This window comes from Bombina bombina, chromosome 2 (assembly GCF_027579735.1).
Source record: "Bombina bombina isolate aBomBom1 chromosome 2, aBomBom1.pri, whole genome shotgun sequence".
Lineage (NCBI taxonomy): Eukaryota > Metazoa > Chordata > Amphibia > Anura > Bombinatoridae > Bombina > Bombina bombina.
The window spans coordinates 203,927,555-203,951,251 of NC_069500.1; the positions used below are offsets into that span (position 1 = coordinate 203,927,555).

The 23,697-nt window shown below is 37.9% G+C and overlaps 1 protein-coding gene across 1 annotated transcript in view; it reads right to left on the bottom strand.

Annotated features, from left to right (window-relative positions):
• AK6 (adenylate kinase 6) overlaps positions 1-23,697 on the bottom strand; it is a 42,678-nt gene that overhangs the window by 10,403 nt on the left and 8,578 nt on the right. The window contains 1 exon segment of the mRNA XM_053701451.1: positions 9,026-9,171. Coding sequence (XP_053557426.1) covers positions 9,026-9,171 — 146 coding nt within the window.

The window sequence follows — 23,697 nt, forward strand, 5'->3', positions numbered from 1 at the left end:
ATAACAACACAACCATAAAGAGTGAATAATGTATTGGTCTTAGTACTCTGTGTGAGTGTGCAATATGGCAGAGGGTTGGTAGTTACAGAAGGATCAATTGGCCTTTTTCCTTGAGTTGTGATAAAATTTAACTACACACATATGAAGTTGTTCTTTATACGTTGTCAGAAGCATATTACATGAAAAATAAAGTAAAATTAACCTGGGTAATCTCATTCCTAACCGTTAACACACCAACAAAACATTAGCTGAACAATACAACAGGTTATAGTAATCCCCCAAGAAACATGGCTGGTGTATCCAGAAGTATATGTTACTTAATATGTCAAGATAAATATGGGAGCTAACTCCTGGAAATGAGGGGGTACCAAGCAACTGTTTGTGCCGATACTTGCTTTCTAGAAGTATGGACAGTAAAAGCAACCTTGGGAGAGGGGGTCATAATGTTAGTTGCTAGAACTTATTACAAGTCTACACATTTTTTGTATTAGAATGCTCAGTTTAATAGATAGTATTGTGGTGCATGGACAGCTAATAGTAACAAACACACCGAATTAAAATTAGTTAATCCTCCTATTAGGCTAAATGTAAAGAAAGGCAAAAAGTCTGAGTATATAAGAGGAATTACCTTTCCCTCAGGGCAGTGAGCACTAGAAAAGTAAATTTTAAAAAGTGAAACAATCAAACAATTAGTTAATAATAGTGTCTCAAGCTCTGGAATATTCCCACGTAAAAAAACCCCCAAATAACATACAGATGCAGGGATGTAATGAAGACAGCAGATTACAGAAGTAGTACATTACATTAGCCCGCAGTTATAATGATCCAGTGACCTATCAGTCTATACCCTTTGCTCTGCAATCATATTCTAAGGTGTCTCTGACTTGACAGTCACTGTTTCTCCAGGTAATCCGCGGTGCTCCAAATAGTTATCAGATCCGTCAGTCTTTTCAGTAAGTATGTGCGCTCCATAACAAAGTCTCGTGGCAAATATTGGCAAGTACAGGGCAGGTCTTTCCCTTATGTATGCAGAATGTGCGTTCATCCAGAGCCCTGGTTGCATGGAGGGCCGGTCTGCTGTCTGAATAGATAGGCATGAAGAGGCGGTATGTTGTGGAGCCTTTAAAGTGTAATCACTCCAAGCGGATTCTGAATTGCAGTAGGTAGCCCCATTAGACACGGAGGATATCCAAGGAATGCAAGTTGGAGCTCCACCACTGCAGGAGTCAAGCTGTATGTCACCTGACCACATTGCGTCACATGAAGAGTCATGCTTTGACTGTTGATAGCGCGGATCCTTATTAGCGATCATAGGGGTAGTTACCAGTAACGGTGCTTTATCAGTTCTTGTGGGACAGGACCTCTTTGTTGCCTGAACTGCTGCGTGGAGACTTTCGTAGCTTAGGAATAAGCTCTCAAACGTAGGAATAAAGGCTGAGGTTATCTGTACAGCAATGTCCCTCTCCGACTCCATTTCGCAGTAATCCCTTATGGATTATAACTTGATGAATCGCCTTCCGAGGAAGAAGAGGTTAGAATGCTTCTATCTGCCAAGGTTTCCCGGACAGCTTGTCTGTTAAGGGAAATGCAGATGGCATAAAAGAATGGCGAAATTGCTGGAATTAGAAAAAAAAGAGTTTCTTCAGAGCCAAAGAGGCTCGCAGCCATCTTCTAGAGCCGCCCACCGGAAGTCTCCAACCTGGGAATAGATTTTAAATGCTCTTCTTCCAATATGTGGGAATACAGAATTTATACCAGGAATCCAACAAGCAGTTTTTAAATCATGGTCCCAAAAGGGGTTGATATATCTACATCAATTGTTCTCTTCTACCGGACATTTACTATCCTTTAATAACCTTATTCGCATGTTCCAAATATCTAGGAATGTCATTTTATTAATTCTAAAAGTTGGAAAATTGAGCTACCGTGTCGATGGTCCAAGATCAACCTATCCATCAGGAAATTTTCTGTAGGCAAATGTTCTATATTGTTATTGTATGATATTTTGCTTTCTAAACAGGGTCAGTTATATTTAAATAAAATTCAAGCTTTCTGGGTATTGCATTTTCCAGCAGTAGACTATATTAATATTAGACACAGTTTTATGTTAATGAAAAAAAACTTACAATTCCCATTGGTTGGAAAGAATCACATGTCAAACTGATTCACAATGTCTATTTCTCTCTCTCTAAATTGGGAAAATTCTTTCCAAATAATGATTTTTACTGTTCTAAATGCTTTCTAGATAAAGCAGATATTCTACATATATTCTGGAAATGTCCAAAAATATAAAATTATGGTCCAAATAAAATTTTTGGTACAACAAAATTTCGGATCATTTCAAGATTAATGGTAGATATATTTTGTCTCTGACAGATTCGGCAATTATTAGACCAAACTACTACCATACCTATTGTACAATGATAATGAGAGACATGATTATGAAGAAGTGGAAGGATACTTCTCCACCTAGTTTTAAAAGTACCCTTCTACAACATATTACGTTTGAGATTCAGAATATTAATTTATTAAATGATAAGACCCAGGAATTTTTGGATAAATGGTTACCATTGATCAGAGCTCAAACATTGGTGATTCAAAAACAGTTATCTCCATTATTCAACACCAAACCATTTATATATCAGCTGCTAAAACTGGGCTGTTTCCTCTTCCCTGGATACCAGCTTAACAGTAAACATCATAATTTGAAGGACTGTGTTTAAAGCAAGTAATGTTATAGAGGGATGGAAGTGATTTTATTTATGGTTATGTTGTTTTTTTTTCCTTTTTTTTTGTGTGTGTCTATTTTATGTTTTTGGGGGGATAAAAGAAAAAAATTGTATGGTTCATAGGCATGATAGTACCGAAAAGATATTGGGATAATATATACAGGAATTGCCCTGTAATTATGTTGGAAACTTTGAAAGCTGGGTAACCTTTTCGAATTGAGAATAATTCTTGGAAGACATGTGGTTTACGCTTATTTTTCAGTGGTTTATGCATTTACTAATTGTTTCTGTATTAACATATAATTTGCCATCTGTTTTATGGACATGAAATGTATGTCATTTTCTCTCTTATGTCTTGTGAACTGGTTTAACAAAATAATAAAAATATATATAAAAAATAAAAAAGAACAACGTGATTCTGCAAGTTCACTCATCCTAGAGTGCTGGAGTCTGAGGTAAAGTGAACCCACTGGGCTTTGTCAAAAGGCATGTGAGGTTTCAGAATGGCCTGAATCTCCCCCATCAAGGAAAAACTAATTTTGCAATGCTGATAAATTATCAATAAAAGAGAGAGTGTAATGGGACACACCCTCCATCTGCCTCTTTGTACCAACTATAACCAAGGGCATTTTAAAGTACAAACTCACAATCTTTGTTTCAATTTATTTTGCAAAACCGAGTGAAGCATGGAGATCATTTATTCCATATTTAGAACAAACTAAAGGAGCTTAAAACTGCCCTCAAAAAAAAAAATTTTTTTTTTTTTAATGGAATTAAGTTGGCTCGCTTCTAAACTGAACAATTGTCTGTCTGGCTATAAATAAAAAATTAAAAAAATGTCCATAGAATGGTACACTTGGATGTCTTCCTTTCAGATTTCTTCAATTAGTGTGACCAAGACCTTAGTAAAAGTGATAACTTGGGCAGATAGGCAATCTGGAAATGGTTGCTTTCGACAGCAAATCAGATAAAAACAATGGTGTGCAGCTACCATGATGTATGCCTTTTAGATGTAAAGGTACTAGAGAAATAATGCAGATTACCGATTAAAATATGACTAATATTTTTGTAGAGAATCAAACAAAAAAAAATTAATACAAAAACAATGGGGCTCTACTATATCTAAGTAGTGTGTCCAGAAATAAGGTGCGCCTAATTTATGCTATTTCAAAAAAGTGATAATATGGATAGATCCTAAGTTTTATATCTTACAAAAAATAAACAATATGAACTGTATAATTATAAATACAAATACATAACAATAGTCACCACAGTCATATGGTTAGGAAATATACATCCATAGATGCAAGTGAAAGTCCCAATATAGAGTGATGTCCAATCTGGAAATGATGTCCCAAACGATAGCTGCTCTCTCCAAAGATGTTGAAAAAGAGATGACTGCGTTCTGTATAGAAACAAAAAAAGAAGAGGCGCTCTGGTGCAGATGATCCTTGGCTACAAATGATTCTAAACTAACAGTTCAGAGTAATACTCACAAAGATGTTTGCACATGCAGTGCAATAACAGGTGAGCCGAAGCTTCAGAGCCGCTCGGCTGACTCGCTAGAGGGTGAAATCAGCTGTTCACTGGGTAATCACTTCACCAACGATGTGGGGAAAAAAGATACCTATGACATAAAATATAGATACCGCCCTTGGTGCAGATTATCCCAGGCACAGAATGCACATACAACAGATGTCGAGAAGTTATACTCACAAACGGAGTTGCACAAGCAGTGCAATATCAGGCGTGCCGAATCTTAAAGAGCCGTTCGGCTGACTCCCTGAGGCCTGTACAGCTGCTCCTGGATCGTTGGAGGAGTGGTGGAAAATAAAGGTGGATATGCCGATAGAGGTTGATCCAAGCAAGGGATCAATAAGGCAAATAGAACAATTCACCAGCAAGGTAGACAAAATAAAAGTATTTATTAAAAATATAAAAATGACTTAGCAACGCGTTTCTCGGCTAACATGCCGTTTCATCAGGCTACATAATTCTAAGAGCTACCTTGCTGACTTAAAAGGACTGACAGGACCAATCAAAACCCTGAAAATTCACACACCTCCCTTGCTCAGGTGTACTATCTGATTACAGGGTGTCGCCCTGAGATACATAGCACTTTTGTTAAAAATGAATACAATTTATACAAACTTCAAAAAAATCTTTCTATATATACAAGGGCAATTTAACATGAATCGATAGCAAGTTTTAATCTCAATAATTGTAACAATAATATTTAGATATTTCAGTCTTACAAACAATATAACAATATAAAAGAAATATGATATAATAATCAGATATTTATAAATATAATAGATGAATTCTCAGTAATAAATTTATAATAAACATATAAATCATATAATAACAAATTATAAATAAATACAAGAATAAATACTAAAAAAATATATAATTACTAAAAATATATATAAAGCCATATAATCAATCATATTACTACATCTAATGGTCGGATTAGAACTCACGACCTAGTGGCTGGGAAACCATCAACCCAGCCACTAGGCTATAAGCGGGCTTCTGATGCAAGTGTTCATAGTGTACTGAATGTATCTTGACAATGCTGTGACTGGTGCAAGTGGTGCATTATACAAAATAAACGTGTGTGTGAAAAAAGGTGTATAAATGTGATGTACTTGTGCCTAACAGATAGTGGTATTTACCTTTATAGTGATGTACATATAAGGAAAGCAATGATGTACCATTATGTGATGGATTGCTATGTGTGGCCATAGCAGATATGTGTGACATGTTGGTTAACATACTAGTGTGATGGCTAAAAATAAAATAAGAATTGACTAAAAGCCAATATTGGAAGGGGATACTAGTAATTATTATAGTGCTAATATGTTAATAATTTGCTAAAAAGATATTATGAATGATTATTAAGAATACTTGATGTATTCATATGACATATTTACTATGTTAATGTATTCTTAATGTGACAGTATTAAGCCACTATATATAATGTGATATATATTAGTATTAAACATTGACTAGATTGGATCTCCCGACCTCATAGTATAAATATCTAACAAGCTAACCGCTAGGCCATGACTGCCTGTGTGCAAAGAGTGGTCAAATAGTTAAAATACTAATGTGGTGCCTAAATATAAATATTGACTGATAGCCAATATCAAAGTGCTAATGTATTAAAAGATTTTTAACTAAAAAGATATTGTGGGTGAATATTAAGAATGCTCCGTTTACTCGTGTGACATGTTTGATATGCTAAATATATTCCTGATATAGCAAAATTGTGCATCTATATTGTTAATTTAAAAGATAAAAAATTAAAAAAAAATATAAATAAAATTTAGTATAAATTAATACTAATAAACAATAATGGCCAGATTTGAACTCCTGACCTAATAATATAAAGACTATCAACCTAACCACTAGGCCACAACTGCATGTGTACCAAGATTGGTCGAATTTTCTTATAATCAGCTGTATATGGTCTATTAAGATTATTCATATGCTAATTCAATACTATACTATTACATAAGATAGGGGTAATTTTGATAGGCAGAGAGAGATTATATAACAGCTTTATACTTTTAGTTAATAAATATAATCTAGAGGGCTGCCAAATCTACATTAATCTAAAAGGCTGCCAGATCTACATTAAGGTTAAGTCCTAATGGGTGTAAAGTTTTTAGTTTATGAATCCAAAAAGTCTCTCTCTGCCTAAGCCTCAAAAATCTATTATATGTATGGGTATTATATGTATCCCATACATATAATAGATTTTTGAGGCTTAGGCAGAGAGAGACTTTTTGGATTCATAAACTAAAAACTTTACACCCATTAGGACTTAACCTTAATGTAGATCTGGCAGCCTTTTAGATTAATGTAGATTTGGCAGCCCTCTAGATTATATTTATTAACTAAAAGTATAAAGCTGTTATATAATCTCTCTCTGCCTATCAAAATTACCCCTATCGTATGTAATAGTATAGTATTGAATTAGCATATGAATAATCTTAATAGACCATATACAGCTGATTATAAGAAAATTCGACCAATCTTGGTACACATGCAGTTGTGGCCTAGTGGTTAGGTTGATAGTCTTTATATTATTAGGTCAGGAGTTCAAATCTGGCCATTATTGTTTATTAGTATTAATTTATACTAAATTTTATTTATATTTTTTTTTAATTTTTTATCTTTTAAATTAACAATATAGATGCACAATTTTGCTATATCAGGAATATATTTAGCATATCAAACATGTCACACGAGTAAACGGAGCATTCTTAATATTCACCCACAATATCTTTTTAGTTAAAAATCTTTTAATACATTAGCACTTTGATATTGGCTATCAGTCAATATTTATATTTAGGCACCACATTAGTATTTTAACTATTTGACCACTCTTTGCACACAGGCAGTCATGGCCTAGCGGTTAGCTTGTTAGATATTTATACTATGAGGTCGGGAGATCCAATCTAGTCAATGTTTAATACTAATATATATCACATTATATATAGTGGCTTAATACTGTCACATTAAGAATACATTAACATAGTAAATATGTCATATGAATACATCAAGTATTCTTAATAATCATTCATAATATCTTTTTAGCAAATTATTAACATATTAGCACTATAATAATTACTAGTATCCCCTTCCAATATTGGCTTTTAGTCAATTCTTATTTTATTTTTAGCCATCACACTAGTATGTTAACCAACATGTCACACATATCTGCTATGGCCACACATAGCAATCCATCACATAATGGTACATCATTGCTTTCCTTATATGTACATCACTATAAAGGTAAATACCACTATCTGTTAGGCACAAGTACATCACATTTATACACCTTTTTTCACACACACGTTTATTTTGCATAATGCACCACTTGCACCAGTCACAGCATTGTCAAGATACATTCAGTACACTATGAACACTTGCATCAGAAGCCCGCTTATAGCCTAGTGGCTGGGTTGATGGTTTCCCAGCCACTAGGTCGTGAGTTCTAATCCGACCATTAGATGTAGTAATATGATTGATTATATGGCTTTATATATATTTTTAGTAATTATATATTTTTTTAGTATTTATTCTTGTATTTATTTATAATTTGTTATTATATGATTTATATGTTTATTATAAATTTATTACTGAGAATTCATCTATTATATTTATAAATATCTGATTATTATATCATATTTCTTTTATATTGTTATATTGTTTGTAAGACTGAAATATCTAAATATTATTGTTACAATTATTGAGATTAAAACTTGCTATCGATTCATGTTAAATTGCCCTTGTATATATAGAAAGATTTTTTTGAAGTTTGTATAAATTGTATTCATTTTTAACAAAAGTGCTATGTATCTCAGGGCGACACCCTGTAATCAGATAGTACACCTGAGCAAGGGAGGTGTGTGAATTTTCAGGGTTTTGATTGGTCCTGTCAGTCCTTTTAAGTCAGCAAGGTAGCTCTTAGAATTATGTAGCCTGATGAAACGGCATGTTAGCCGAGAAACGCGTTGCTAAGTAATTTTTATATTTTTAATAAATACTTTTATTTTGTCTACCTTGCTGGTGAATTGTTCTATTTGCCTTATTGATCCCTTGCTTGGATCAACCTCTATCGGCATATCCACCTTTATTTTCCACCACTCCTCCAACGATCCAGGAGCAGCTGTACAGGCCTCAGGGAGTCAGCCGAACGGCTCTTTAAGATTCGGCACGCCTGATATTGCACTGCTTGTGCAACTCCGTTTGTGAGTATAACTTCTCGACATCTGTTGTATGTGCATTCTGTGCCTGGGATAATCTGCACCAAGGGCGGTATCTATATTTTATGTCATAGGTATCTTTTTTCCCCACATCGTTGGTGAAGTGATTACCCAGTGAACAGCTGATTTCACCCTCTAGCGAGTCAGCCGAGCGGCTCTGAAGCTTCGGCTCACCTGTTATTGCACTGCATGTGCAAACATCTTTGTGAGTATTACTCTGAACTGTTAGTTTAGAATCATTTGTAGCCAAGGATCATCTGCACCAGAGCGCCTCTTCTTTTTTTGTTTCTATACAGAACGCAGTCAAAAAAAAATTAAAACATATGAAACTGTGCAAAATAATATTTTTATTGAGAATTGTTGCTATAGGAATATGACCCAACTGCTCAAGTAGATGAACGACCCAGTGTAGTGGTGACATGGAAGGCAGTTTTATAAATAAATTAATAAGTGAATTAATAACAAGGAAAAAGAAGCTGCAATGTTGTCACCATGATAATCAGATGACTGGGGACTCACCTGCTCTCTAGTCTTTCATACAGCAAGGAATTATCAGTTCTCAGAACAAACACAATATGGAACCATCGCTCAGGAAAAAAGTCACAACCATGATAGTCTACAATGATGCCACCTTCACTCATTTTGTCCTCCAGCTCATCAATTACCTACAAGAAAATAAACAAAACATGAATAAAAAAATAAATAAATGGATAACTTAGAAATTGTGTAACTTACCAACAACGATCTATTAGGTACAGAAAATAATGTTATTTGGTCACAACTATAAAATTATTTTACAAAATCACTGTTTCATTGACAGTTTTTACAGTGCACAGGACACTGCTCTCTCAGAAAAGGAAAAATGCCTGAAGGCAGGTGCCCAGGACACATGGATGTATGCTGAAACAGTAATAGTTTTTCTAAAATCATTTTCCTCATTTGAATGTATTGCAAATAATTGATATAAATTAAACAGCAGGATGTATCATTAGAAACATTTCTTCTACAACTGATACATATGCAATGCAGTATTTATTTAGGAAACATAAGGAGCACAGAGTACAATTTATATTGTACTCTGAATGCTGCTTGCAGTCATCACACATTCAACATTTATAATTTGGATGTCTGGTTGTACATTAGGCACTACATCTGGGAATATAACAGTGGCTAAAATATTTGATATTATTCATTTCTATAAAAGTACATACAGAAAGAGAAGCCCTCTTCTTGCCCAATTTGGCTTTTCACAGAATAGAGCTTTCCTGAAGTATATCAGTCTGATCTTGCCTAACAAGGTAAGTCCAGCCCCGGAAAAACATAATTTATGTAAGAACTTACCCGATAAATTCATTTCTTTCATATTGGCAAGAGTCCATGAGCTAGTGACGTATGGGATATACAATCCTACCAGGAGGGGCAAAGTTTCCCAAACCTCAAAATGCCTATAAATACACTCCTCACCACACCCACAATTCAGTTCAACGAATAGCCAAGTAGTGGGGTGATAAAGAAAGGAGGAAAAAGCATCAAAGGAATTTGGAAATAATTGTGCTTTATACAAAAAAATCATAACCACCATAAAAAAATAATAAAAAAAAAGGGTGGGCCTCATGGACTCTTGCCAATATGAAAAATGAATTAATCAGGTAAGTTCTTACATAAATTATGTTTTCTTTCATGTAATTGGCAAGAGTCCATGAGCTAGTGACGTATGGGATAGCAATACCCAAGATGTGGAACTCCACTCAAGAGTCACTAGAGAGGGAGGGATAAAAATAAAAACAGCCATTTTCCGCTGAAAAAATTAATCCACAACCCAAAATATAAGTTTATTCTCATAAATGAAAGGAAAAACTTAAATCAAGAGCAGAAGAATCAAACAGAAACAGCTAACTAAAGAACTTTTCTACCCAAAACTGCTTCCGAAGAAGCAAATACATCAAAATGGTAGAATTTAGTAAATGTATGCAAAGAAGACCAAGTAGCAGCTTTGCAAATCTGATCAACTGAAGCTTGATTCTTAAACGCCCTGGAAGTGGAGACTGATCTAGTAGAATGAGCTGTAATTCTCTGAGGCGGGGCTTGACCCGACTCCAAATAGGCTTGATGAATCAAAAGCTTTAACCACGAAACCAAAGAAACGGCAGAAACCTTCTGACCTTTCCAACCAGAAAAGATAACAAAAAATAGACAGACTAGAAGTCTTCCTGAAATCTTTAGTAGCTTCAACATAATATTTCAGAGCTCTCACCACATCCAAAGAATGTAAAGATCTCTCCAAACAATTCTTAGGATTAGGACACAAGGAAGGAACAACAATCATTTATCATTAATGTTGTGAGAATTCACAACCTTAGGTAAGAATTTAAATGAAGTCCGCAAAACTGCCTTATCCTGATGAAAAATCAGAAAAGGAGAATCACAAGAGAGCGGAAAATTCAGAAACTCTTCTAACAGAAGAGATGGCCAAAAGAAACAAAAAAAAAAAAAAAAAAAACAACTTTCCAAGAAAGTATTTTAAAGTCCAAAGAATACATAGGCTCAAACGGAGGAGCCTGTAAAGCCTTCAAAACCAAATTAAGACTCCCAGGAGGAAAGATTATGACAGGCTTGATACGAACCAAAGCCTGCACAAAACAATGAATATCAGGAAGTGTAGCAATCCTTCTGTGAAATAAAACAGAAAGAGCAGAGATTTGTCCTTTCAAGGAACTTGCAGACAAACCTTTATCCAAACCATCCTGAAGAAACTGTAAAATTCTAGGAATTCTAAAAGAATGCCAAGAGAATTTATGAGAAAAACACCATGAAATGCAAGTCTTCCAAACTTGATAATAAATCTTTCTAGAAACAGATTTACGAGCCTGCAACATAGTATTAATCACTGAGTCAGAAAAACCTCTATGACTAAGCAATAAGCGTTCAATTTCCATACCTTTAAATTTAATGATTTGAGATCCTGATGGAAAAACGGACCTTGAGATAGAAAATCTGGCCTTAATGGAAGTGACGAAGGTTGGCAACTGGGCATCCGAACAAGATCCGCATACCAAACCCTGTGAGGCCATGCTGGAGCCACCAGCAGCACAAACGATTGCTCCATGATGATTTTGGAGATCACTCTTGGAAGAAGAACTAGAGGCAGGAAAATATAAGCCGGTTGATAACACCAAGGAAGTGTCAACGCATCCATTGCTTCCACCTGAGGATCCCTGGACAGGTACTTGGGAAGTTTCTTGTTTAGATGAGATGCCATCAGATCTATTTCTGAAAGCCCCCACATCTGAACAACTTGAAAAAACATCTGGGTGGAGAGACCATTCTCCTGGATGTAAAGTATGACGACTGAGGTAATCCGCTTCCCAATTGTCTATACCTGGGATATGAACCGCAGAAATTAGACAGGAGCTGGATTCCACCCAAACAAGTATCCAAGATACTTCTTTCATAGCTTGAGGACTGCGAGTCCCACCCTGATGATTGACATATGTCACAGTTGTGATATTGTCTGTCTGAAAACAAATGAACGGTTCTCTCCAACAGAGGCCAAAACTGAAGAGCCCTAAGAATCGCACGGAGTTCCAAAATATTTATTGGTAATCTCGCCTCTTGAGATTTCCAAACCCCTAATGCTGTCAGAGATCCCCAAACAGCTCCCCAACCTGAAAGACTCGCATCTGTTGTTATCACAGTCCAGGTTGGATAAACGAAAGAGGTCCCTAGAATTATACGATGGTGATCTAACCAACAAGTCAGAGAAAGTCAAACATTGGGATTTAAGGATATTAATTGTGATATCCTTGTATAATCCCTGCACCATTGGTTCAGCATACAAAGCTGGAGAGGTCTCATATGAAAACGAGCAAATGGGATCGCGTCTGATGCTGCAGTCATGAGACCTAAAACTTCCATGCACATAGCTACTGAAGGGAATGACTGAGACTGAAGGTTCCGACAGGCTGCAACCAATTTCAAACGTCTCTTGTCTGTTAGAGACAAAGTCATGGACACTGAATCTATCTGGAAACCTAAAAAGGTTACCTTTGCCTGAGGAATCAAAGAACTTTTATGTAAATTGATCCTCCAACCAGGTCTTCGAAGAAACAACAGCAGTTGATTCGTGTGAGATTCTGCAGAACGTAAAGACTGAGCAAGATATCCAAGATATCGTCCAAATAAGGAAACTCTGTAACACCCCACTCTCTGGTGACAGTAGGACACCGAGAACCTTTGAAAAGATTCTTAGAGCTGTCGCTAGGCCAAAAAGGAAGAGCAACAAATTGGTAATGCTTGTCTAGAAAAGAGAATCTCAGGAACTAATAGCGATCTGGATGAATCGGAATATGAAGATATGCACCCTGTAAGTCTATTGTGGGAATATAATGCCCTTGCTGAACAAAAGGCAGAATAGACCTTATAGTCACCATTTTGAAAGTTGGTACTCTTACATATCGATTCAAATTTTTTAGATCCAAAACTGGTCTGAATGAATTTTCTTTCTTTGGGACAATTAATAGATTTGAATAAAACCCCAGACCCTGTTCCTGAAATTAAACTGGCATGATTACCCCTGATAACTCCAGGTCTGAAACACACTTCAGGAAAGCCTGAGCCTTTACTGGGTTTGCTGGAATGCGTGAAAGAAAAAAAATCTTCTCACAGGCGGTCTTACTCTGAATCCTATTCTGTACCTCAGAGAGAATACTCTGAATCAAATGATTTTGGACCGAATTGATCCAAACATCTTTGAAAAATCTTAATCTGCCCCTACCAGCTTGGCTGGAATAAGGGCTGCAGCTTCATGCAGACTTGGTGGCTGACTTTGATCTCTTAAATGGCTTGGATTTATTCCAATTTGAAGGCTTCCAATTGTAAACAGATTCCTTGGGGGAAGAATTAGGTTTCTGTTACTTATTTAAGAACGAAAACAGTTAGAAGCTTTAGATTTACCCTTAGATCTTTATCCTGAGGTAAAAAAAAAAAAACTCCCTCCCCCCCAGTGACAGTTGAAATTATTGAATCCAACTGAGAACCAAATAACTTATAACCTTGGAAAGAAAGAGATAGCAATCTGAAGAAGTTATGTCAGCATTCCAAGATTTAAGCCACAAAGCTCTTCTAGCTAAAATAGTTAAAGACATAGATTTAACATCAATTTCTCCAACATAGGTGTGTCCGGTCCACGGCGTCATCCTTACTTGTGGGATATTCTCTTCCCCAACAGGAAATGGCAAAGAGCCCAGCAAAGCTGGTCACATGATCCCTCCTAGGCTCCGCCTACCCCAGTCATTCTCTTTGCCGTTGTACAGGCAACATCTCCACGGAGATGGCTTAGAGTTTTTTTTTTAGTGTTTAACTGTAGTTTTTATTATTCAATCAAGAGTTTGTTATTTTAAAATAGTGCTGGTATGTACTATTTACTCTGAAACAGAAAAGAGATGAAGATTTCTGTTTGTAAGAGGAAAATGATTTTAGCAACCGTTACTAAAATCGATGGCTGTTCCACACAGGACTGTTGAGAGGAATTAACTTCAGTTGAGGGAACAGTGAGCAGAATTTTACTGCTTGAGGTATGACACATTCTAACAAGACGATGTAATGCTGGAAGCTGTCATTTTCCCTATGGGATCCGGTAAGCCATTTTTATTACAGACAATAAATAAGGGCTTCACAAGGGCTTTTTAAGACTGTAGACATTTTCTGGGCTAAATCGATTCATATAATAAACATATTTAGCCTTGAGGAATCATTTTAATCTGGGTATTTTGTAAAATAATATCGGCAGGCACTGTTTGGGACACCTTATTCTCTAGGGGCTTTCCCTTATCATAGGCAGAGTCTCATTTTCGCGCCGGTATTGCGCACTTGTTTTTGAGAAGCATGACATGCAGTCGCATGTGTGAGGAGCTCTGATACATAGAAAAGACTTTCTGAAGGCGTCATTTGGTATCGTATTCCCCTTTGGGCTTGGTTGGGTCTCAGCAAAGCAGACACCAGGGACTGTAAAGGGGTTAAAGATAAAAACGGCTCCGGTTCCGTTATTTTAAGGGTTAAAGCTTCCAAATTTGGTGTGCAATACTTTTAAGGCTTTAAGACACTGTGGTGAAATTTTGGTGAATTTTGAACAATTCCTTCATACTTTTTCGCAATTGCAGTAATAAAGTGTGTTCAGTTTAAAATTTAAAGTGACAGTAACGGTTTTATTTTAAAACGTTTTTTGTACTTTGTTATCAAGTTTATGCCTGTTTAACATGTCTGAACTACCAGATAGACTGTGTTCTGAATGTGGGGAAGCCAAGGTTCCTTCTCATTTAAATAGATGTGATTTATGTGACACAAAATTTAGAGAAAATGATGCCCAAGATGATTCCTCAAGTGAGGGGAGTAAGCATGGTACTGCATCATCCCCTCCTTCGTCTACACCAGTCTTGCCCACTCAGGAGGCCCCTAGTACATCTAGCGCGCCAATACTCCTTACTATGCAACAATTAACGGCTGTAATGGATAATTCTATCAAAAACATTTTAGCCAAAATGCCCACTTATCAGCGTAAGCGCGACTGCTCTGTTTTAGATAATACTGAAGAGCATGAGGACGCTGATGATATTGTTTCTGAAGGGCCCCTACACCAGTCTGAGGGGGCCAGGGAGGTTTTGTCTGAGGGAGAAATTTCAGATTCAGGGAAAATTTCTCAACAAGCTGAACCTGATGTGATTACATTTAAATTTAAGTTGGAACATCTCCGCGCTCTGCTTAAGGAGGTGTTATCCACTCTGGATGATTGTGAGAATTTGATCATCCCAGAGAAACTATGTAAAATGGACAAGTTCCTAGAGGTCCCGGGGCCCCCAGAAGCTTTTCCTATACCCAAGCGGGTGGCGGACATTGTAAATAAAGAATGGGATAGGCCCGGTATACCTTTCGTCCCTCCCCCCATATTTAAAAAATTGTTTCCTATGGTCGACCCCAGAAAGGACTTATGGCAGACAGTCCCCAAGGTCGAGGGGGCGGTTTCTACTTTAAACAAACGCACCACTATACCCATAGAAGATAGTTGTGCTTTCAAAGATCCTATGGATAAAAAATTAGAAGGTTTGCTTAAAAAGATGTTTGTTCAGCAAGGTTACCTTCTACAACCAATTTCATGCATTGTCCCTGTCACTACAGCCGCGTGTTTCTGGTTCGATGAGCTAGAAAAGGCGATCACTAGTGATTCTCCTCCTTATGAGGAGATTATGGACAGAATCCGTGCTCTCAAATTGGCTAATTCTTTCACCCTAGACGCCACTTTGCAATTGGCTAGGTTAGCGGCGAAAAATTCTGGGTTTGCTATTGTGGCGCGCAGAGCGCTTTGGTTGAAATCTTGGTCAGCGGATGCGTCTTCCAAGAACAAATTGCTTAACATTCCTTTCAAGGGGAAAACGCTGTTTGGCCCTGACTTGAAAGAGATTATCTCTGATATCACTGGGGATAAGGGCCACGCCCTTCCTCAGGATAGGTCTTTCAAGGCCAAAAATAAACCTAATTTTCGTCCCTTTCGTAGAAACGGACCAGCCCCAAGTGCTACGTCCTCTAAGCAAGAGGGTAATACTTCTCAAGCCAAGCCAGCCTGGAGACCAATGCAAGGCTGGAACAAGGGAAAGCAGGCCAAGAAACCTGCCACTGCTACCAAGACAGCATGAACTGTTGGCCCCCGATCCGGGACCGGATCTGGTGGGGGGCAGACTCTCTCTCTTCGCTCAGGCTTGGGCAAGAGATGTTCTGGATCCTTGGGCACTAGAAATAGTCTCCCAAGGTTATCTTCTGGAATTCAAAGGGCTTCCCCCAAGGGGGAGGTTCCACAGGTCTCAATTGTCTTCAGACCACATAAAAAAACAGGCATTCTTACATTGTGTAGAAGACCTGTTAAAAATGGGAGTGATTCATCCTGTTCCATTAGGGGAACAAGGGATGGGGTTCTACTCCAATCTGTTCGTAGTTCCCAAAAAAGAGGGAACGTTCAGACCAATCTTAGATCTCAAGATCCTAAACAAGTTTCTCAAGGTTCCATCGTTCAAAATGGAAACCATTCGAACAATTCTTCCTTCCATCCAGGAAGGTCAATTCATGACCACGGTGGATTTAAAGGATGCGTATCTACATATTCCTATCCACAAGGAACATCATCGGTTCCTAAGGTTCACATTCCTGGACAAGCATTACCAGTTTGTGGCACTTCCTTTCGGATTAGCCACTGCTCCAAGGATTTTCACAAAGGTACTAGGGTCCCTTCTAGCGGTGCTAAGACCAAGGGGCATTGCAGTAGTACCTTACTTGGACGACATTCTGATTCAAGCGTCGTCCCTTCCTCAAGCAAAGGCTCACACGGACATAGTCCTGGCCTTTCTCAGATCTCACGGATGGAAAGTGAACGTAGAAAAGAGTTCTCTATCTCCGTCAACAAGGGTTCCCTTCTTGGGAACAATAATAGACTCCTTAGAAATGAGGATTTTTCTGACAGAGGCCAGAAAAACAAAACTTCTAAACTCTTGTCAAATACTTCATTCCGTTCCTCTTCCTTCCATAGCGCAGTGCATGGAAGTAATAGGTTTGATGGTAGCGGCAATGGACATAGTTCCTTTTGCGCGCATTCATCTAAGACCATTACAACTGTGCATGCTCAGTCAGTGGAATGGGGACTATACAGACTTGTCTCCGACGATACAAGTAAATCAGAGGACCAGAGATTCACTCCGTTGGTGGCTGTCCCTGGACAACCTGTCACAAGGGATGAACTTCCGCAGGCCAGAGTGGGTCATTGTCACGACCGACGCCAGTCTGATGGGCTGGGGCGCGGTCTGGGGACCCCTGAAAGCTCAGGGTCTTTGGTCTCGGGAAGAATCTCTTCTACCGATAAATATTCTGCCACATCCCAGGAGTGGAAAATTGGGAAGCGGATTTTCTGAGTCGTCAGACATTACATCCGGGGGAGTGGGAACTCCATCCGGAAATCTTTGCCCAAATTACTCAACTGTGGGGCATTCCAGACATGGATCTGATGGCCTCTCGTCAGAACTTCAAGGTTCCTTGCTACGGGTCCAGATCCAGGGATCCCAAGGCGACTCTAGTAGATGCACTAGTAGCACCTTGGACCTTCAAACTAGCTTATGTATTCCCGCCGTTTCCTCTCATCCCCAGGCTGGTAGCCAGGATCAATCAGGAGAGGGCATCGGTGATCTTGATAGCTCCTGCGTGGCCACGCAGGACTTGGTATGCAGATCTGGTGAATATGTCATCGGCTCCACCATGGAAGCTACCTTTGAGACGAGACCTTCTTGTTCAAGGTCCGTTCGAACATCCGAATCTGGTCTCACTCCAGCTGACTGCTTGGAGATTGAACGCTTGATCTTATCAAAGCGAGGGTTCTCAGATTCTGTTATTGATACTCTTGTTCAGGCCAGAAAGCCTGTAACTAGAAAAATTTACCACAAAATATGGAAAAAATATATCTGTTGGTGTGAATCTAAAGGATTCCCTTGGGACAAGGTAAAAATTCCTAAGATTCTATCCTTTCTTCAAGATGGATTGGAGAAAGGATTATCTGCAAGTTCCTTGAAGGGACAGATTTCTGCCTTGTCTGTGTTACTTCACAAAAAGTTGGCAGCTGTGCCAGATGTTCAGGCCTTTGTTCAGGCTCTGGTTAGAATCAAGCCTGTTTACAAACCTTTGACTCCTCCTTGGAGTCTCAACTTAGTTCTTTCAGTTCTTCAGGGGGTTCCGTTTGAACCCTTACATTCCGTTGATATTAAGTTATTATCTTGGAAAGTTTTGTTTTTGGTTGCAATTTCTTCTGCTAGAAGAGTTTCAGAATTATCTGCTCTGCAGTGTTCTCCTCCTTATCTGGTGTTCCATGCAGATAAGGTGGTTTTACGTACTAAACCTGGTTTTCTTCCGAAAGTTGTTTCTAACAAAAACATTAACCAGGAGATAGTCGTGCCTTCTTTGTGTCCGAATCCAGTTTCAAAGAAGGAACGTTTGTTGCACAATTTGGATGTTGTTCGCGCTCTAAAATTCTATTTAGATGCTACAAAGGATTTTAGACAAACATCTTCCTTGTTTGTTGTTTACTCTGGTAAAAGGAGAGGTCAAAAAGCAACTTCTACCTCTCTCTCTTTTTGGATTAAAAGCATCATCAGATTGGCTTATGAGACTGCCGGACGGCAGCCTCCTGAAAGAATCACAGCTCATTCCACTAGGGCTGTGGCTTCCACATGGGCCTTCAAGAACGAGGCTTCTGTTGATCAGATATGTCGGGCAGCGACTTGGTCTTCACTGCACACTTACCAAATTTTACAAGTTTGATACTTTTGCTTCTTCTGAGGCTATTTTTGGGAGAAAGGTTTTGCAAGCCGTGGTGCCTTCCATTTAGGTGACCTGATTTGCTCCCTCCCTTCATCCGTGTCCTAAAGCTTTGGTATTGGTTCCCACAAGTAAGGATGACGCCGTGGACCGGACACACCTATGTTGGAGAAAACAGAATTTATGTTTACCTGGTAAATTACTTTCTCCAACGGTGTGTCCGGTCCACGGCCCGCCCTAGTTTTTTAATCAGGTCTGATAATTTATTTTCTTTAACTACAGTCACCACGGTATCATATGGTTTCTCCTATGCAAATATTCCTCCTTTACGTCGGTCGAATGACTGGGGAAGGCGGAGCCTAGGAGGGATCATGTGACCAGCTTTGCTGGGCTCTTTGCCATTTCCTGTTGGGGAAGAGAATATCCCACAAGTAAGGATGACGCCGTGGACCGGACACACCGTTGGAGAAAGTAATTTATCAGGTAAACAAATTCTGTTTTTGACGATATCAAAAAATGGCATCACAAATGAAATTATTAGCATGTTGAAACAAGTTAATGCTAGACAAATCATGATCCAATACTTGTTGCACTAAAGTTTCCAACCAAAAAGTTGAAGCAGCTGCAACATCAGCCAAAGAAATTGCAGGCCTAAGATAAGATTCAAGTTTCCTAACTAAAGGATCTTTAAAAGAAGTACTATCTTCCATAGGAATAGTAGTACATTTAGCAAGAGTAGAGATAGCCCCATCCACTTTGGGGATCTTTTCCCAAAACGCCAATCTAACTGCTGGCAAAGGATACAATTTTTAAAACCTTAAAGAAGGAATAAAAGAGGTACCAGGCCTATTCCATTGCTTAGAAATCATATCAGAAATAGCATCAGGAACTGGAAAAACCTCTGGAATAACCACAGGAGGTTTATAAACAGAAATTAAACGTTTACTAGTTTTAATATCCAGAGGACTAGTCTCCTCAATATCCAATATAATCAACACTTCTTCAACAAAGAAGGAATGTACTCCATTTTAAATAAATAAGTAGATTTGTCAGTGTCAATATCCGAGGAAGGATCTTCTGAATCAAATAGATCCTCATCAGAGGAGGATAATTCAGTATGTTGCTGGTCATTTGAAATTTCATCAACTTTATGAAAAGTTTTAAAAGACCTTTTACGTTTATTAGAAGGCGGGATGGCAGACAAAGCCTTCTGAATAGAATCAGCAATAAATTCACAGGTATATCTTGTAAATTAGATGTTAAAAGAAAAGCAACAGGCAATGTACTATTACTGATGGACACATTCTCTGCATGTAAAAGTTTATCATGACGACTTATTACAAACCACAGCTGGAGATATAATCTCCACAAGATTACAACAAATGTACTTAGCTTTGGTAGAACTGTTGTCAGCAGGATTCCAACAGTGATTTCTGAGACATCGTGCAAATGTAAGAGAAAAAACAACATATAAAGAAAAATGATCAATTTCCTTATATGGCAGTTTCAGGAATGGGAAATAAAAATGCAAACAGCATAGCCCTCTGATAGAGAAAAAAGGCAAGAGGCATATAGGAATGGGGTCTAAAATAATGAAAATATTTGGCGCCAAGTATGACGCACAAACAGAAATTTTTTGGTGCTAACAACATCCGGAAATGACACACTCGCGTCATTGAAGACACAACCTTGTGAAAGGACTCTGCGTCGACAAAGACGCCGGAAATGACGAATTTGCGTCATTGATCGTAACTTTGCGCCAAAAAAATCTTGCAACAAAATTGATGCAATACAGTTTGGCATTTTGCGCCCTCGCGGGCCTAATTCTGCTTGCGAATTTAAAATGACAATTGAAAAAAAAAAGGACTATACCCCAGGGGAATGCATTTTTTTTCCTAAAAAAAAATGCATTCCCCAGATATGAAACTGACAGTATGCAAAAGGAAATATACAGAAACCTGAATCATGGCAAATATAAAGTACAATACATATATTTAGAACTTTCAGAGCTCGACAAATCTGTTTAAAAATTAGGAGCCAGTAACAATATTTGGGATCCAGACATATTTTTTAGGAGCCAGACAGAGGTAATTGCATATAGATATATGGAGAATAACTCAAAAAGTTAGGAGCCAGGAATAAAATTCTAGGAGCCAGTGGCTCCCTGGGTTTGTTGAGCCCTGCTTTATATCAATACATAAAAGTGCCAAACCATAGCTAAGAGTGTCTTAAGTAAAAGAAAACATACTTACCAAAAGACACCCATCCACATATAGCAGATAGCCAAACCAGTACAGGTAATGGAATATGAGAGTATATCGTCGATCTGAAAAGGGAGGTAGGAGATGAATCTCTACGACCGATAACAGAGAACCTATGAAATAGATCTCCCGTGAGGAAAATCGTTGCATTCAAAAAAGGTGATACTCCCTTCACATCCCTCTGCCATTCACTGTACTCAGAGGAATCAGGCTTCAAAATGCTGAGAAGCGCATATCTGTCTAAGGGTGATAGGGGAACTAGACAAGGACGAGTTGCCCAGTGTGTTAAACGTTTCAGCCTTCTTAAAGCCATATTCCTTTGTCTGGGGTTGCCATGTTCCTTGTTCAGAGGAGAATTGCCTGGTTTTCAGAGCTGGACTTACTTTGTTAGGCAGGATCAGACTGCTATTTCCTGAACGTTCTCAGTTGTGAAAAGCACAATTGGGCTAAGAGAGGCTACTTTGAAGTGACAACTCGCCATAGAACATGCTACTGAGATGTTGTTCATTCCTGGTAAAGCGCTTTTCTTTCTGTATGTATTTCTATAATGTAGACAGATATTGGACCAGTGACCAATTAAGAACTTGAAGCGTATTTATATTACTTAGAGGACTAAAGTATAGTATAAATATCTTCTATTTCCCAGGCTCTCTGAAAATTATGCCTGGCACATTAATTGTGGCGTCTTGTTGACACTCTTATTGCCTCCTTAAATATTGAACAGTCGTTTGAGCACCCCTGCAGTCCGATTAGATCAGAATGCAGTTGCGGAGGGCAACTTCTCTTCAAACCATAAATTACCAGAGATGAAGAGTTGGATCAAAAATGTTTATCAGAAATGGTAGGGGGCTGTGTACTCTGACAGCATCACTGCACAGGAATGTTAAAAGGCAACTGCCCTTCACCCACTGACACCAATGAATCCTATAGTTTATGCCTGCAAAGTTTCACAAATAAATTAAAAAAATAAATACATTTTTGCTTAAAAAAAGAAAAAAAGAAAATACTTAATAGCTTTAATCAGCAGCTGTATTAAAGAGACACTTAAAGGGACATAATACTCATATGCTAAATCACTTGAAACTGATGCAGTATAACTGTAAAAAGCTGACAGGAAAATATCACCTGAGCATCTCTATGTAAAAAAAGAAGATATTTTACCTCACAATTTCCTCAGCTCAGCAGAGTAAGTTCTGTGTAAAAAGTTATACTCAGCTGCTCCCAGCTGCAGGTAAAAAAAATTTAAAAAAAAATGAAGAAATGAACAGCAGCCAATCAGCATCAGCAGTCCTGAGGTCATGAACTCTTACTGTGATCTCATGAGATTTGACTTAACTCTCATGAGATTTCATAGTAAGCTTCCTTTACCTGATTGGTGAAATAATATGAGAGTGCACGATGCTAGTCCCTTCAGATGCCCCAGGACAAACACACTAAAATGCTGCTTAGAAATCCTTTACAATGGGAGGTGGCTACTGAGGAACTTTTGAGGTAAAATATCTTTCTTTTTTACATAGAGATGTTCAGGTGATATTTTCTAATCAGCTTTTTACAGCTATGCTGCATCACTTTCAAGTGTTTAAACATTTGGGTATTATGGCCCTTTAAGTAAAAATTAAACTTTTTGAAGTTCTGACCAAGTGCTATTGCATTCTCTTTTTATCATGCAAATCTACTGCATTTACTGGTCCTTTAAATATTAATATGAATGCAGTGAAAATTCATCAAGACATTTAATGAATCTTTGCAAAATGTGTTCTTTATTCTATTATATCATACACAAGTAAAATCTTTTTTGTTTTTATGCTTTTGAGATACATGATTGTTCACTAGTAAAGAACTGGGACAGAGATCTGTTTATCAGCCAGTGAGCATTCAGGCATTAAAGGGCCATTACAGTGTTAAAATAACACGCTTTAAACATGTAATTTTAACACTAGCAAAAGTGTTATTCACATAAAGTCCAGCTTGGGACCAGCTCTGCTTTGTGGGTGCTGAACTGGACTTTAAGCGTGTGATTAACCAGTTTGCAGGGGGTTAATCACACAGCATTACATTGTTGCTAGTGTTAAAACGACATGTTCTAATAGATTACAGCATGTCATTTTAACACCATAATTGCCCTTTAAAGAGTATTCATAGAATTTGCAAAAATCTAAATGCTAAGGGTATTTCTTGATGGAACTATTTTGTTACTCATATTTGAATAGTTGGGATGAGTTTGTCACTCAACAACACTCAGGATCAGCTGATGAAAGAAACCCCTCAACCGAGTTTTCACCCCTAAATATGCTTTAGGGGTGGAATCTGGTTGACTGTTTGGCACCTGTTTTTTGATAGGCTATACTTTTGACTTACCTATTGGATTATTATTTGGCTACTGATCTGGATTGTGTATAACCTCTGGCTTGCTGATTTGTTCTTGGTTCTGTGCTGCATGAATGTTTATTTAGCCTTAGATGTTTTTGATTCCTACCTCTGTCCTTTTGCCTGTTCTGGTTCTGACTTGGACTGGAATATCTAGGTCACGTGCTGGAATATATCCAGTGTTTAATAATACCTGCTAAAATTATTTCTCAGGCACTGGGT